Source organism: Meriones unguiculatus, chromosome 4, assembly GCF_030254825.1.
Source record: "Meriones unguiculatus strain TT.TT164.6M chromosome 4, Bangor_MerUng_6.1, whole genome shotgun sequence".
NCBI classification, from domain to species: Eukaryota; Metazoa; Chordata; class Mammalia; order Rodentia; family Muridae; genus Meriones; species Meriones unguiculatus.
Genome location: NC_083352.1, coordinates 15,208,188 through 15,224,922, shown reverse-complemented (window position 1 = coordinate 15,224,922; position 16,735 = coordinate 15,208,188). Strand labels below are relative to the sequence as shown.

General features: G+C 50.8%; 1 protein-coding gene across 10 annotated transcripts in view; it reads right to left on the bottom strand.

Annotated features, from left to right (window-relative positions):
• Nucleotides 1–16,514, bottom strand: part of Ank1 (ankyrin 1) — a 163,785-nt gene extending 147,271 nt beyond the window's left edge. For 3 of the 10 annotated variants that reach the window (XM_060381475.1, XM_060381478.1, XM_060381473.1), the window contains exon 1: nucleotides 16,103–16,511. In XM_060381475.1, the coding sequence (XP_060237458.1) occupies nucleotides 16,103–16,228 (126 nt within the window). In that variant the 5' untranslated portion in view covers nucleotides 16,229–16,511. Of the gene's footprint in view, nucleotides 1–16,102 lie in introns of all 10 variants that reach the window. The other 7 variants (XM_060381482.1, XM_060381483.1, XM_060381472.1 and 4 more) reach the window with 5 other exon arrangements.
• Nucleotides 16,515–16,735: the final 221 nt, after the last annotated feature.

Genomic DNA, 16,735 nt, shown 5'->3' with positions numbered 1-16,735 from the left:
AATTCCCCCCCCCCCCCCCAGTTTGCTTTTGCTCACGGTGTTCATCACAGCAACAGAAATGGCAGTAGAACAAGGGATAGTAAGTCATGTCTGTGTGAGAGAGGTCAGAACAAAGCCACAGGGTTGTGGCCATGTGAGGGGGAGATAAGGAGCTTAGTGGGGAAAATTGGCCCCCAGTTTGCACCTACCCCACCCCAAAATAGTCACTGACTGTTGCTGCTATTATTCCTGGTGTAAGAACCAGCTAGGAGCACATCCATGACATTCAAGAAGACAGCAGAGCCCAAGAGCAGTATTAGACTTGCACCCTTCACAAACCATTATAAAGACATATAAAAGAAACCTGATATTTGCAGCAATGACTGAGCCAAGAAGCCACCCAGGAACTCACTTTAGAGAAGGCCTGGGGGAGTTTTTTTATACACAGGAATTTCCTCTAGCCATTCCAGCCACCATGGCCAAGAGCAAGTCACGCTCAAGGTCACTTGGATGGGAAAATACAAGTGTCGGCCCATGAAGGCAAGCTGTAGCCAGGACTGGCTATGCAACCTGTGTGTCCAGTGCAAAATGAAAATGCAGAGCCTCCTGTCAAAATAGGATGAGTAATGTCCACACGGCGACAAGCACAGACTCTTCCAGGGATGAGACCCTGTGTGACTGCCTATCCTGCAGCCAGAGTCATTTACAGCTCAAAAGAACCAAAACAACCCCCAAACCCAGCGTGTTTACGATACATCACAGATAGAACGGAAGCCACAGAGAAATCAGAAAAGAATTGGGCCTAAGGAGCATACACTGGTCATCACAGTCCTACCCCAGCTTCAAATCCCTGGCTGCAGACATTCTAGGTCTATTGTGAGACACCAGACGTGAGAATCGAGGCATGCTGGGCTTGGAGAGGTGGCACACAGGAGAGGGAGTTCTGCTATTCAAGCTTGGCAGAGTTCTGGGATTTCTGAAGAACACTGACATTCCCCAACAATTAAGTCAAATTAACATAATTCAAACAAAACATCTAATTTTAGCTATGTGTAACAATTCTGCCTCAACAGAACAGACATCCCTGCCTCATTCCAGGAGTGCCATGCCAGGGAGATGCAGGCTGGAAGGCAAAGCGCTCAGCCACTGGCCTTCCACCTAGGCCAGCACCAGATTGCTTCTGTGTTCCCCCCAGAACACAGGCTCCTGGAGGCTTCTAATCCCCAACAACTGAGCAGTCCGCTGTCACTCACACCTCTCTGGGCATGGAGAAGTACCAGCAACCTCCCTGCTGGTGTGGAACCTGAAGCCCAGAAGCTCTTGCAAGGAACTACCATTGACTCCAAAGTACACAAACTAATCCCTGCTCTAGTGGGTATGCATGCCTGTAATCCTAGAATTCCAGAGGTGAAGGCCGGGGAGCACGTGTTTAAAAGCCGGACGCCTGCATAGGAAGTTCCTGGCAGTCTTGGATGACTCAAAACACCAACGACTGTGGATATAGCTCAGTGGGAGAGCGCTTTCCTGGCCTATGCAAAAGCCCAGGTTCTATCCCCAGCATTACATAAACACACACAATAGTAATGCTTATGCTGCCTGCTCCCCTGGAGACTCCAATGCACCAGTATTTATTGTCCTGTGTCTGAGCTGAAGACAAGATCCATCCATTCAACTAATAGATCTGTGACCTATGAAGATGACCTAGGTGGGCCCTTGGACATGTCCAATGTAGGCAGGAAACACAGTGGTCGGCAAACAAGACCCAAGGGCCTAGGGCAGCTTACAGACAGTTTGGGTGCAGCTCACAAACTAAGAATGATCTTCAATTTTTCACATGGCTGGAGGGAAATGAGTAATACTTATGAACGATAAAATCTGAGTATCTTAGTTAAGGTTACTATCGATGTAGTGAAACACCATGACCAAAGCAGCTTGGGGAGGAAAGGGTTTACTTGACTTACATTTCCACATATCGCTGTTTATTGCTGAAGGAAGTTAGGACAGGAACTCAAACAGGGCAGGAACCTGGAGGCAGGAGCTGATGCAGAGGCCATGGAGGGGTGCTGCTTCCTGGCTTGTTCCTCCTGGTTTTCTCCGCCTGTTTTCTCACAGATCCAGAAGCACCAGCCCAGGGATGGCATCACCCACAATGGCTGGGCCTGCCCCCATCAATCACTAATTAAGAAAATGTCCTACAGGCTTGTCTTCCAGGGGCATGATCTTGCCTGATCTTCCAGGGGCATTTTCTCAATGGAAGCTCCCTCCTCTCAGATGATTCTAGACTGTGTCAAGTTGGCATAAAACTAGCCGGCGCACTGAGTGTTGATTAATAAAGTTTATATCAGTAAATGATGCACTGCCATACTCTGTCTCTGTTCTCTTTCTATGGCCGTTTTCCTGCTTTTGCCACTCGGCTGAGCATTTGCCACAGAGGTTGAAATATTACTCTTTGCTGCCTCACAGCAGAAGATTGTCAGACCCTTATTGAAAGAAAGCAACCAGGGCTGTGATAGATGATTGGTGCTCATGAAAGATTCTCTCTGCCCAGTATAGCCAGGAAAGGGTTCCTAGAACACTGCCGTTCCTCTGAGACTGATGCTCAGCCCTGACTCTTGAGGAAGTCACCCTGAGACTGTTCCGTGTCAGGAGAAAGATCCAGGTCCACATGAACTGGCATGTCCTTTGATACTACACAGGCTGCGAGACTAGAAGTAGAGAGCAAACGTGTTCTCAGCAGGCTCTAGCCACATGCCAAACTGAATGTGGCACCCCAAAAAGACTAATGAGGGCAAAGGAGCAAGGGACAGTTCTGACTCCTCTGTTGAGGGCACATTCCTCCCGCCAGAGCCATGAGAGGACTACAGCAGAACCTGAGCCCTGTGGTAGCTGCCTCCTCTGCAGGCACCAGTAGAGCCTGAATAATTTAGCACCTGCAGCAGCAGGCCTGAGACTGATCCTGCATCAGCTGTGCTGGCTGCCTCTGGCAATAGGCCTGCCTCCACATTGGCCCACAGAACAAGCCCCCCCCTTCTCCAAGTCCCTCCCTCTGTTTTAGACTCAGACACTCTGCTCCTAATAGCTGGGATTTCTCACCAGCCTGTAGAGGAGTTGGGTTTGGATGCATATTCTGGAAGTTGTTTGGCTGATAAAAATAGCTGTGTGCTCTGGACAAGCCATTTCCTTTTCCCAACGCATTTTCCCTTGAAGGAGAGGCATGTGGGATCTCTCAAGTCCCCTCCAAGATGCTGTCTGTCTAAAACGACGGCACACCTGGGATCCCCACTGAATCAGAGGCCGAGGCAGGAAGATGCTTGACCCAGGAGTTCAAAGCCAGTCTGCACAATATGGCAAAATTAAAAAAATAAATAAAACAATGAATATACATAAATAATATATATATATATAAGTAGTATATGAGTAAATAAAAGCTGTATCTTTTTTGGTAAAACAAGCTTGTCATCTAGGCTAGTCCAATCCCTTCATTCTGCAGATGAGAAAAAAAAAAAAAGAGAGAGGCCCAATGGAGCCAGATAATGATTCCCAAAGCCCTGCGACTACTGCTAAGGGACAGTCAGGACCAGCGTTTGATTCCTAACACTTTTACTCCTAGCCACCATTCATACACCACAGGTACCTGGATATGTTTCAGGTCATATTTACATTTCTTCCTTTCCATCTCCCTGTCTCTTCACACCACACACACACACACCTGCATTCATACCTGCGTCTAGCTTGGCACCGATATCTAATGTTTGTTCTTTTGGAGGGAATACATCCCTTGGAGTTTTGGAGGCTCATGTGGGTAGGGCTGGCATTTTATTTATGAGCCAAGGAAACTGCTACACAGAGCTCACTTGAGCTCTAGGCGTTGTGCTAAATTCCAAAGCAGTGTTTAGGGGCTGGAGCTCAGTCGATGTTGTTTCCCTTACAAGCATGAGAACTTGAATTCTGCTTCCCAGTAAACACACACACACACACACCAGAGCATCTTTTTGTAAGGCGGATGCTGGATAAGTGGACACAGGCAGATCCCTAGGCAATGTAGCCGAATCCTTGAGCTTTAGGTTAAGAGATGCTATCTCAATAACTGAGGTAGAGCGTGGCTGAGGAAGGCACCTGAGGTTGACCTCTGATGGTGAGTTCACCAGAACTCACACACTACACACGCACACTTAATGTGTGTTTAGCCTCTCCCACGCCTGGTCTTTCCCCTCATCTTGTCCTTTCACAGCCAGGCATGTGGATAGAACCCTGATCCAGTTCTCGGAGCTGTGCCTCGATCCCCTTGCCTCTGAGCCTCAGCTGTAAAGTGGGTGTCCTGTGCACCAGCCAAGACTGAGAGAGCCAGGAGAATGTGAGAGATGGTGTTCCCACCACCTGCATTCCCTGTTCTGCTTCCCCTGTGGAGAACACATCGACACGGCTGGACGCTCTGGGCTGTGCTCCTGCCGGAAGCAAGCAGGGTAGGCAGGTGACTGATGAGGAAACCAGAAAATGGAAGGAACCCAGTTCTACAGAGCCTATGCATGCCACCAAATGTCTGCCACACATTGGGGCTTTGGAGAGAAGGGCTGAGATTTTACCCCCAGCTCTGCCACTAACTCAGCGCAAAATGCATTTAGCCTCCTCTCTGGGGAATAGAAGCATGCCTTCCACTCTCTGCCGGGATGCAAGGAGGACGATGGCATGATAGCTCAGAAGGCATGGAGAGGGGGTGCACTGGGCCCTGCTCCTCAGGGCTCCTAGAGGTAGGGCATCCAAGAGTTCATCTCCCAGAAACACAACTACAGACAGTTTCTAGTCCATGGCAGCCTCACCAAGCCATCACCTTCCTGGAGCACCCTCTTTTCCTCAAGCCATGCAGAACAGCCACTGTGGAAGCCACTGTCTTTCATGAAGACAAGAAAGCAATGCACTTGAGAATGGTGGAGATGGCCCCTGGATCAGAGACCGGTTCAAAAAGAAGTTGATGGCAGAGCAATTACAGGGGCACACCTATAAACCTAGTGCCAGGAAGGCCTGAGTTTGAGACCCACCTGAGCTACACGGCAAGGCCCTGTCTCAAATGTCCAGGATCTGGAAACACAGATCAGTGACAGGGTGCTGACCTAGCATGTGTGAAGTTCTTGGTTCCCACCCCAATATTGCAAAAACAAAATGAAAAACAGGATTGCAGAGAAATGTAGTAAGTGAAAAGGCTAGAATTTGCCCCCAATCAATAAATTCACTTCCACCCTGGGGTAGATGTTTCACTTCCCCCAAAACGTGTGTGTGAAAGGCTTGGTCACCAGGATGGCACTGTCGGAAGGTATGGTACATTTAGGAGGTAGGGCCTGGGGGGAGTACGAGGGTCTTTGGGAATGTGGCTTTAAGAAGCATTCTGGGACTCCAGCCTTCCACAATTTGAGCAGGTCTCCACCGTGTGCTTTCTGTCATTGCCATATGGCACCTCAACCAGAGGCCTGAAAGCAATATGCCTACCCTCGCATAGTCTTGAGCCTCCAAAATTGTGATCCAAAACAAACGTTTTCTCTCTATAAGGTAATTACACTAGGTTATTTTGTTACAGTGAAACAAACACAATGAAACCTCTACGACACCAGCTCTGCCTGGCAAACTATATCTCATGTGCCACAGAATGCCAAATCTGCTTTCTAGGGAAAAAAAAAGGGAGGAAGGGATAACTGCAGATATCCAGCCCTTTTCCCCCCAGAATCAGACTCTCCCACACTCCCTCAGGTTGTGACCCCAAGTGGTCAGATACCGCTAGCATGTTGGCAGCCATCTACCTTCCAGCATGCCATCTCACGCGGCTGGACTGCAGCTCTGGGCAATGGGAAGGAAACGGAGCACAGAAGAGCAGCGTGGGTGCCAGCCCAGGGCCACAGAGGCCTGGCGGCCCTCAGTGAGCGAGTGGTCTGTAAGCCGCGACAGAGTGTTTGGCCCTGCCCTAGAGGCCACAGAGAGCAACTGAAAGGCTCTGAGAAGTGACAAGCACCGATTTTGTGTTTTTTAAAAAGTAACTCGAGGGCCTGAAGAGACAGCTCGGCTGCTAAGAGCGCTGGCCACTCTTCCAGAGGACCGGGGTTCGATACCCAGCACCCACGTGGTGGCTCACACCTATCTGTAAGCCCAGTTCTAAGGTATCTGACACCCTCTTCTGACCCCCACAAGCACCAGGCACAGAGAGATGCTTGCAGCAAAACAGCATCCACATAAAATAAGAGCTCTGTAGCAACTCTGGAACAAGAGAAATGCCAGGTTGGGCAGGCAAGAGCAGCAAAGCTTCTTGGAAACAGAACAACTGACATTGGAGGGCAGAGAAGGCCCAGCACCGTGGTGCTTCTCAGACCTTTAAAACCCTGTATTACTACTGTGTGTGCGTGATGTGTGTGTGTGTGTGCCACCGTGTTCATGTAAAGGTCAGAGGACAACTTCGTTCTCTTGCTTCCACTCCTACTTCGTCTCTAGGGATCAAATTCAGGTCATCATTCTTACCCAGCCAGTGCCTTTCCTACCTACTCATCTCCCCATCCCAATAGCCAGCAGAGCTCTTCACCCATGGCGTGGCTGACCCCCTTGTATGCCCTGCACACAGCGGCAACCCCCATCTTCTCTGTGGTGGTAATATTGACGTTTGGGTTTAAAGAGCTAAAATTAGGGGCTAGTTTGCACTCAGTGGCTAGCACTTGGCCACCATGGGGGAAGCCCTGGATTCCATCCATCACACTGTACTAGACAAGACAGACAGATGGTAGAGGTATACACTTGTTTCACGATGCATGTAGTTTCCGTGTCCTCCAAATGCAGCTGCCTTCAGCCTTAAGTCAAAAGTCCACCGTGTGTGAAACGAGGAAGAAAAAGATGTCCTCCCTCCCAAGTTCAGCAGCAGCATCAGGGTTCCCAAGACACTGACCAGGTGAGCAGTAGGCGCTGGGCTCCACCAAGCCTCAGTCAGAGAACACGGATGGTGGGTTCACCACGCTTCTGTCCTATCTGGCCTCACATTCTCCATCACCACGTGACGTCAGAGCAGAAGCTCTCATTTCCGGGGTCGATGGTAGAAATCGGCATAGCTCTTTGAATGGCTCTAAATAGATCTGCTAAGTACCCACGGCAAGGGAAAAGGCTACAGCTACAAATCTCACGCCACTCCTGCAGCTGGTTCAGGTGCCAAAGCTATTCTCACTTGGTCTGCTTCCGAGTCTTCACTGAACTATGGCTTTGGGTCAGATTTGCATTTCTCCGGTCTTCCCTAATTCATCTCAGAAGTCTCTGGCAATGGTAAATAAATACCACAACTGACCTTCCCAGCCATATCTAGAAAGGAACTCATAATATTTACATTACATCCAAGTGGGACTAAACTTTCATGTCTGAAGTCTTACCAGGGGTAAAGAGGAAAACTCCAATGGCTGTGTTCCCTGAAATCTTATTTACCCACTGAGACATGAGGTTCTCTGCCACTCATGTGCCCACAGCCTGTTCATGCCTGTGCTGGGGCTTTAGATTGCCTAGAACGGGAGTAGAGGTGGGGGGGAGTGGAAACCGAGTGTCTGACCTGATCTCATTGAGTGCTTAATAGAGCCCCGAGCTTTTAACGCACAGTAAACCTCCTCATACAACACGAAGGCCCTTGTGAGGTTCCAGTGACCTTACTCATAGGCAGGTAGCCTTATCAGGGTGGTCATTAAGGACTTGGGAAGCAGTGTTGACATTGCTCTCTGGTGGAAGAGTTGCTGTTAGTGTATGAAGCCAAGGGTTGAGATGCAGGGAGCTCTGACAGCAAGTGAAAGCCTTCATCCTTAAGGTCCTGACGATGCTCACAGCTCATCTCAGAGATGCCAGCACGGTAGACACATAACAGACCAAGCAGCCCGGGGATAACCAGTCTGGACTTCCTCTCACAGAAACCAGGAGGACGAAGAAGGTTCTGAGGAGGGAGCAAAGCTGATTGGCATTTTTAGAAGATCATCCTGAAAGTGGAGCGCAGTGCGGAGCCCGACACCCGCCCCCATGTTAGTTTACAATGGGCTCGTTCCATGCCCAGATGTCTTAGGGACCGTGCCCCAGCTCCACTTTGAGCCAGGACACTGTCACCAGCTTGGCTCTAGTTCACATCACCTTGGGATTCTTAATTAGAGTGTGATGTCATCTATCAGCTCCAGCTCTCCTCCCCCAGAAGGCTGGGTTCAGATGTCCTCATTGACAAGCAGGACATCCTTTGTCTTTTTCTTTTGTCTGTGCATAAATTATCTGCATCGTTTTTTGTTTTTTTTTTTTTAATTGTGTGAATACAGAGGAGAATTGAGAGGAAAACTTGGTCACCTGGAAACACACATCATCAATATTGCCAAGTGTGGTGGTGTGTGCTTCTAAGGCCAGCACTCGGGAGGCTGAGGCGTTCGAATCGCTTGAGCTCAGGTTTACAAGACCACCCAGGGTAACACAGAGAGATTCTATCTCCTTAAAGGAAAAAAAAAAGAAGGTATTTAAACACACACACACGTATGTACACATACATACATATATCATGCTATCAACTCGGTAACTGCGTGACAGTCCCTACTTTAAATGTAAGTTGGGCAGGGGTGTGGTGGCAGACACCTCCAATCTCACCTATGCTAGAGGGCAAAAGAGAAATTGCGGTAAGCCTTGGCAACTTAGCAAGATCCTGCCCCCACCCCCACCCCCTTTTAGGGGTGTAGATGTGGTGGGGACCATGCTTGCTCATGTCAAGGCCAGAGTTTACTGCTGAACATCTTGCTCTGTCATTGTCCACCTTGTCTTTTGAGAGAGGATGGAGCTCAATGACTGGCTGCCAGCAAGCTACAAGGATCTTACCCCATCTCCCAGGCCTGGGCGTACAGGCACACAACACTGCACTCGACTTTGTATTTGGGTGATGGCGAGCCAAACTGAGGCCCTCATGTTTGTGCTGCCTGCACTCTCGTCACTGGGTTGTCAACCCGACCCAAATCAGTCTCAAAATAAAGAACCTTTAAAAATGGCCAAGAAGACATGGCTCAGAGGTTAAGAGCACTGGCTGTTCTTCCAAAAGTCCTGAGTTCAATTCCCAGCAACCACATGGTGGCTCATAACCATCTATAGTGAGATCTGGTGCCCTCTTCTGGTACACAGGCACACATGCAGGCAGAATGTTGTATACATATTAAATATATATATATTTTAATATCTAGGGAAGCAGCTAGGTGGTTAAGTTTGCATAGCATACACGGGCCCTGGACCCAATTCCTGATAACACACACACTTGCACACGCACAAAGATGGCCCTGCCCGCTCCAGCCCACTGCTGGTATGATGTCTTCCAGCAACATTCTTTAGCTCCTGTTTTCTTTCGGCTCGGCCGCATGTGCCACATTTAAAGCACCCAGAATGTCTATATTCCAAGGTCGGCTCTAGAGGGCACAGGGCTGAACAGCCCATACTTAGGCTGTTCCCATATGCTCTCTCCCTCTGTCAGAAAGCTACTTCAGGGCATATTTCTGAGAAAGTACCCACCCTCCCTACGGCCCCCTTCTCTCTTAGCTCAGTGAAAGGTCCCAGCAACTACCTACCCAGACACCAGGTCAGAAATGAGTCCCTGTTATTGCCGAATCCCAGGAGCACACACATCGACAGCATTCACTTTTGCATATGCAAATATGCTAATGGGATCAAAGGGAATTTGGAGCTGTCCTGAAGCACTCCTCTCCACTGCACCCACAGGGAACCCCAGCACCCGAACAATTCTCTAGCTTTTCATCGGCTTTTGGTCCTTACCTGACGTGTCAGCTCAGGTCAGCCTGGGCATCAGTGTTTTCTCTATGTCTTGCTTACCTCAGGTTGGAATAATCTCTGCCTCAGGACCTCCTCTGCTCTCCTGACTGGCCCTGCCCAGCTCCTTCTCCAGTCTCTGGCGCCGGCTCCCCTTGCTGGGCCCACAGTTCCTGACCACCTCCTCATCCAGAGTCCACTTTGTCACTGCCACATGTGCTACTTGCATCACTGGATGCTCTGTTCCACACATCTGGATGGCCCCTTACCAGCCCAGAGAGACCCCACCCAGCAGCCAGCCACTTTCCTGACGCCAGGGATCCTCCACCGCACATCTTTCCAAGACTAGTTTTGTGTTTCCAGGCTGGCCTGAGGCTCACCCATAGGCTACTCGGCGTGCTAAGGTCGGCTCTTACCCACTTGGAAGTCTGCGAGTGCTCTATGCATCCCTTGTAAAATGCAAAAGCTTTCAACAGGACAGAAGAGAAGGAAATGACAGAAGGCTGCTGCCGTGCCCTTACACACCCCGCACACTATTAAACACTTGTGTGATGAAGATGCTGATGTGAGCAGGCAGAGACTCCCTGAACGAGAAAATTAGGGGAAATAGTCTTTTTGTTTTTCCAAGACAGACTAACCAAAAGGAAAGCAGAGGGCTCCTGGCACTCCGTCTTTACCCATTCCTTCCTCTGGACTGTCAGCTGGGAATTCCCAGCCACCAAGTAGGTTGTTCTAAGACATCCATGGAAGCCTTTGGATCATGAGGCAGCTGCAACCAGAGTTCTGTGGCTCTGTGCTGAGCCTCTAATTTGCAATCCCTTCATTTTGAAGAAGGGTTACCTATACTAAGCTTTGGCTTTCCTCAACCTTCCTTGAAAATCAACAATAACAACAGAAGAGCCATCTTCTCATAGGCAAAGGATCCAGTCACATTGGAAATTAATGGGAAGAGAAGTTCAAAGTATTATCTGGTTTTGGCTTGGTGATCTATAATGCAAGTTCCCTTTCCTGGAGAATGTATTGTGCTTTGTACTCCTAAAATCCAGATCCTCCGACGTACAAGCAGACCCATAACCCAACACATCTCATCTTCCGTATGTTCTTTCACCCTAGAATCACTGGCCATGACCTTGGTCATAGCTATTCCCAGAAAAACCAGGACCGCTTTCGTGTTACTGCGTCCAGCTGTACTCGGTGCTGGACTTAACAGAGCCTGAAATATTCACTCTCGTCTCACAATACAGACTGCCTGCCCAGATGATTGAGTGGGCATGTGATACTAAATCTATTCCAAATAGCAACTTCATGTCTTTCCTGAAAGGGAAATGAAGATGTGATTTAAAGTAGCTTTTTCTCATTTGCTAGCGCTGAGATAACCATGTGCCTGCCTTCCCAGATGAACCCCAACAGTTCACGAGAAGGGTTGGCCAGAGGGTTTAATCAAAAACAATTAGTTAGCTCAGGACTATCAGATCTCTATCACTGTAACAAATGCCTGAGATAATCAGTTTATTAGGAAAAAAGGCCTGTCGGCTTACGGTTGTGGAGTGAATGCTAGGGAGCCTTGACGAGACAGCACGTGATAGTGAGGAAAGCTTGGCAAGGCCAAACTCGTATTTACCACTGAGGCACAAGAGAGAAGAAGAGTCTGAAGGGGCTAGGTTCCCACAATGCGCTTCTAGGCTACATTCCCCAGGGACCTGAAAACTTCCCATGAGGGTCCACCTCAAAAATGTCTCAACACTTAACCAAAGCACCTGGCCTGGGATCGCATTTTCGATACATGGCCCCTAAGATCATTTCTGACACTAAGTTCAGTAACCATCTTGTATAACTGTGTGTGGCTCTAACCTCTGATGTGCACAGCTCTCACCCGTTGATTAAAGCAGAAGAAATGAAGTTAAATTTAGCATCTTGTCATCCCGAGAGGACCAGAGCAAAACTACTAAGCAAGCAGCCTTTGCTGGGGTGAGGAAGACAAAGCTTGGGGGAGACAAGCCACAGCCTTGCGTCCCTTCCTAAGGAGGTCTACAATCTGGCTGAATTTCAGCTTCTGCCTTGCCTGCTTTAATGGGATAGCTGTGGGGCATGAGTGACCTGCAAAACGCAGAACGCTGGGCGTACACACAGGCATCGTATCTCGGTCTGCTAGGCTGTTCCAGCTCATGACCTGGGAGTGAAAAGAGCTCCCAAGGAATACCTTACATCAGGGAAGGAAGAGCTAGGCTGGCAACTGGGCACGAGGTAAGCTAGGAAAATCCCGTCTTTACCCACAGCCAGCACCTGCCACAGCTAGAGCAAAAGGACTACTTCCTGCTTTTTGAGGATCTCCATGGACAACAATCAAATGTCAAAATGGGATTACCAAAGTGGTGACATGCTTTAAAGTCTTGCAATTATTATTAAATCTTTGCTTTTTAATAATTCACAGGCAGTACAGATATTACGCAGTTCAAGAACTAAATAGGAGCTTTACACACAAATATCAACTCTCTATAGCTTGTGCTAGTAAACAGCCTAACCTCAGGACCCTGGGACAGCATTCTCTGAATCCTACAACCTAGCTTTTAGAAACCCATCTGGAGATAACAGAAGTTTAAACTTGAAGCTCTTTGCAAGCCAGTGTCCTGGACCAATTGCCTCCAGCCTAGCCTGCTATCTTCAGTCCTGCCCCACTGTACCCCACCAGCCACCCCACACTTAAGAAACTGCTCTCCCCACCATATCCACTGCCCAAAAGTTGAGCAAAGGAGGAGAGCTGAGAGCTCTTCTGTGCCTGCAGCCAGGGCAGGAACCCTTCCCACTCCTGGACTTCTGTTTTTTCTGCCTGTGCCTTTTCCCTGTCTATTCTAAAGGCTTTGGTTCCTTGAGGCCCTGTTAAGAAACTGCTCCAAACAGCCAAAATCAGTTGACATGTAGCACAGCAGACACCGGACAAGAAATAACTACATGCTCGCCAGCACAGTGCGTATCCATAGATCAGGCAGTTCCTCTGCCTGCCTGCCTGCCTGCCTGCAGTTGCTATTACTGTGCAAATGACCTGGGAAAGATGCATCAGGCTCCCTCCCAGTACCCCCTCAAAGATAGCCAAAGAGTGCACTTTTCACCTGAACACATACTGAAGCTGAGACGATGCAAACGCCAGAAACAAAGAGTTCCTGCCTCAGATCATCACTTCCACAAACACCCATCGCATGCCCCTAGTGTGTGAAGCACCATGCTAGGTGGTGAGCAACCAGTCACATACAGAACCTGACACAAGCTTTTCCTGCATCAACATCCGAGATGAAGTAGGAGGGCACAATGAAGGCCACGGAGAGAGCCCAGTTAAAGACACCCTGTCCTTTTTATCCTCCTCCTAGCTTCTGGATAAGCATAATAGGCACACAAATTCTCATCCTCACAGCTTCCTCCGCCCTGGAAAACTGTCCTTTTAAATGCAAATGCGTGCTTTACACAGGTCTTACCATTTATTGCTTTCCACTGTAGCCTTCAGAAACTAGAGAACCTAACGGTAAATGTCATAAAGGCTACGTTTTTGCTTTTTAAAAATAAAATACAATAAAGCTGCAGCTAGAAACAGCAAGGGAGGGTGCTGCTAGTTAAGCAGAAAACTGAATGGAGCACCTGCAGAGCACCGGAGTTGAGCTCCGATCTCTGTGCAGAGGTTTCTATGTGTGTCAGTCAGTGCGTCACAACATCAGCCTCCCTCCCTGAGGCACAGCACCCATGGCAAGCACCTTCCCACACAGTACCGTAACTGTAAAAGCTGAAACCGCTGTTCAGGTTACAACCAACGTTATTTCTACAAATGGAAGGCATGTGGTTCTGCTCAGTCAGCTCCAGCTAAGGAGAGAGCTGAGCTCTATCCTTGTAGTAAATGCGGAGCGTCCTTGGCTCAGGTGCGCATTGCCATGAATCGCCATGTCTCTGCGGGAATGTACTCACTTGCGTGTAGGAAGTTCTTTTTCTGCCTCTGCTAGATGAGGAAGATGGCTCCAGAGCCTCTGGGTCGTCTGTGAGATCACAGAGTCCTCCACTGCTTGGTTTTAATGTTACGTCTTGAAAGATTCCTTCTCTAGGAAGCACTAGATTTAGGCCTCACCTTATATGAACCTTCAAGTCAGTACTGCCCACTGCTTCAAGATCCAGCGGAACGGTCTCTAAATCCTCCTTTGGAGCTAGGGGTATAGCTCAGTGGTAAAGCATCTGCTTAGCACACACAAGGCTCTGGATCTGATACACAACACCCCTCACAAATTAAAGGAAAACAAGCAAATAAATGCTCCTTTCCATATTGCCTTTACTTCTAGGGTCTTCCGCCTTCTTGTAGTCTTATATTTTGCTGTAGGTTTTAGCTATGCTACCCTAGGCAATTGCCCAATCACAATCACCAGGAAATATAAACGAAGCATCCCCGAAAGCCCCCATAACATCTCCCCCAATAAAGAATAAGTCCTGGGAGTTCACATCGTCCCTATCAGTTTGGATTAAAACTTCCTTGTTGTCGTACCAATCATAGCCCTCAAGACACTGCAGAAAACCATGCAAATCTGTATGGAAGATTTTGGAACACCTACTGACGCAGTATGCTGTGACCAGCTAGTAAGTCAAAACAACGCAATCCAGGGAGGAAGGAACCTGGTCTCACCCAGGACTAAAACGTGGAACAAAGTTGACCAGGGAATATAAAGATAAAGATCAAAGAGGTAAAACGCATATTAGAATTGCTGTGTTTCATATCTGCACATCCCACGAAGTCAGTTCAAAAGAAATGAAATTAAAGAACGTTTTGCTTTGATTGTTAGTCAAAATGTTATCTCTGGTGTCAGCAACATGAAGAGGAGGCTCAAGGCAAGAACTGGGGTGAAAATGTGGAGAGAGTTTTCCTCCAAGTTCAAGAATAGGAATGGAAAGATAGAGGGCTGGCATCATTGCCAAGAAAGTGGGTGAAAGCCGCGTGTGCTCTTAAGAGGCTTCCCTGCCTGAGCTATGGGATTGGCATCTGAGACCCTAACAGTGGGATTCTCCCTCTAAGTGGCACCAGCCCAAACTCTGATTCACTATTGGTTTGGGGAAAACCTCTTTCCACTCTTGCTTAAGGAGTGTGTCATGCTGAAATTACTATTTACACACAAGATGCCAATATTGAGGCAGGGGGAAGAAGGGACAGGGTGGGAGCGGGAGAAGGGACACTTATTTTTCGGGGATATAGGAACAGCAAACATGCTTATTCCTTAGCTTAAAAATTAGAGAACGTCTCCATCTGCCCAGAGTCCTCTCCAGGAAAAGAGCTGGTATCGGCCCTGCTGCCTACTGCAAAGTAAACTGTTCCCTATCAGCTGCAGCTTCCATATTTCCTTCTCAGAAGGAGACAATTTCGGGAGGGAGTCTTTCCTAAGCAAGGGCAGCGCCTCTGTGGGGAAGCTCCAAGCAGTTCTCAGGCCCCACACCGACTTCCTTAGGTTAAAATGGCTCTCGGAAGCTCTACCTTGGACTCCCAAATTCCATCCACGCTCTCCGAGCCTGTTCATTCCCGCAGCTCGAGCTGTGGCAGTCAGCTGCTTGGATGGTGTGGACCTCCAGGTATTTGTAATTAGACCGAGGACGTACCCTAAGGTGGCTCTTAGCATGCCTTGATCTGAAAGAGGGACTGCAAATAGCAACAGTTGCTTTCAGGGGTCCTAACCCCTGGGGCGTCACCATAGACCCTTGTCCCATGAAAGACTGCCCCATGATGACCCACGGCAGAGCCCTTCTCCAAACAGGCCTTGGGTCAGGCTGGACAGCGAGGCTTCTAAGGGAATCCCTCTTCCCTAGCACCAACCACTCCTCCGGAATGACCTTAACCTAAAACGTTGCCAAATGCCCAGGGGGTGAGTCGCGTCTTCCAGGTCTACTCGGGGACCCACACGGGGTCAGGAAAGGCCCAGGAAGGACAGTCGCCCCAGCAGCGAGCGTCCTGAGAGATCTGGGGAAGCTGCTCTCTCCGTGCGGCGCAGGACAACTAACCGGTCACCTGAGCGGGAGCGGGCAGTGCCACCCCTGGAGCGCCCGCCGTGCTCGCTCCCCCCTCCCCGGCCCCCAAGAAAGCCAGGAGGGCATCGCTAACCCCGGCGGTGCAGACCCTCGCCCGCTCCGACGCGCGCGGAGGCGGCAAAAGTTCCTCCAGAGCGCCCCGGCCTGCCGGCCTCTGTCCAGGGTGCTGAAAGGAGCGTCCGGGCGGCGCGCCCCGGCCCCGGGCCGCCTCCCCCTGCGGCTCCCGGGCGGTCAGCTCCCGCGCGGCCGGGCGCCCTCCCGCAGCCGCTCCGGGCGCCTCGGTGCGGGGCCGCCGCCGCCCCCTTACCTTCTTCTTGCGGTCGCGGGAGCGGTTCCGCCGCTTCCTGTTGGACTCCTCCTTCTCCTTCTGCTCCTGGAGGGCCTGCGCCTCGATGTCTTTGATCTTCTTGAGCTGTTTGGCCGCCTGAGCCATGGCGGGTCGCGGCGCTCCGTCCCCGCCTCCCGGGCCCCGCGCTCTCCGCCAGCCGGCGGCGGCGGCGGCGGCGACACCCTCCCGGGAGGAGCCGGCTCCCTCGGCCGCGGCGGCGGAGGCTGGCTGCGGCGCGCCGGGGGCCGGGCGCCGGGCGCGGGGCGCGGGGGGCGAGGAGAGGCCGGCCGGCGCGCCGCTGCCCGAGCCCCGGGGGTGGCGCCTCCCGCCGCGGCCCGCGCTCGCTCGCCCGCGCCCCGCTCCGGCTCTGGGCTCGCCGCGCGCCCTCGCCGCGCCCGCCCGGGCCCCCCCTCTCCTGCGGCGGCGGCGGCGCGGGGGGCGGGAGGGAGGAGGCTCGTACTGCGGCGCGGGCCGCGGAGGGCGGGCGCGCGGGCCGGCGGGCGGCGCGGGGGCAGCGAGGCCCCGGGGCGGGGCGGGGTGGGGGCGCCGGGAACAAAGCGGGGCCGCCGCGACCCAGCCCCGGCGCCCTGCGGACCCGCGAGCCTGGCGGCG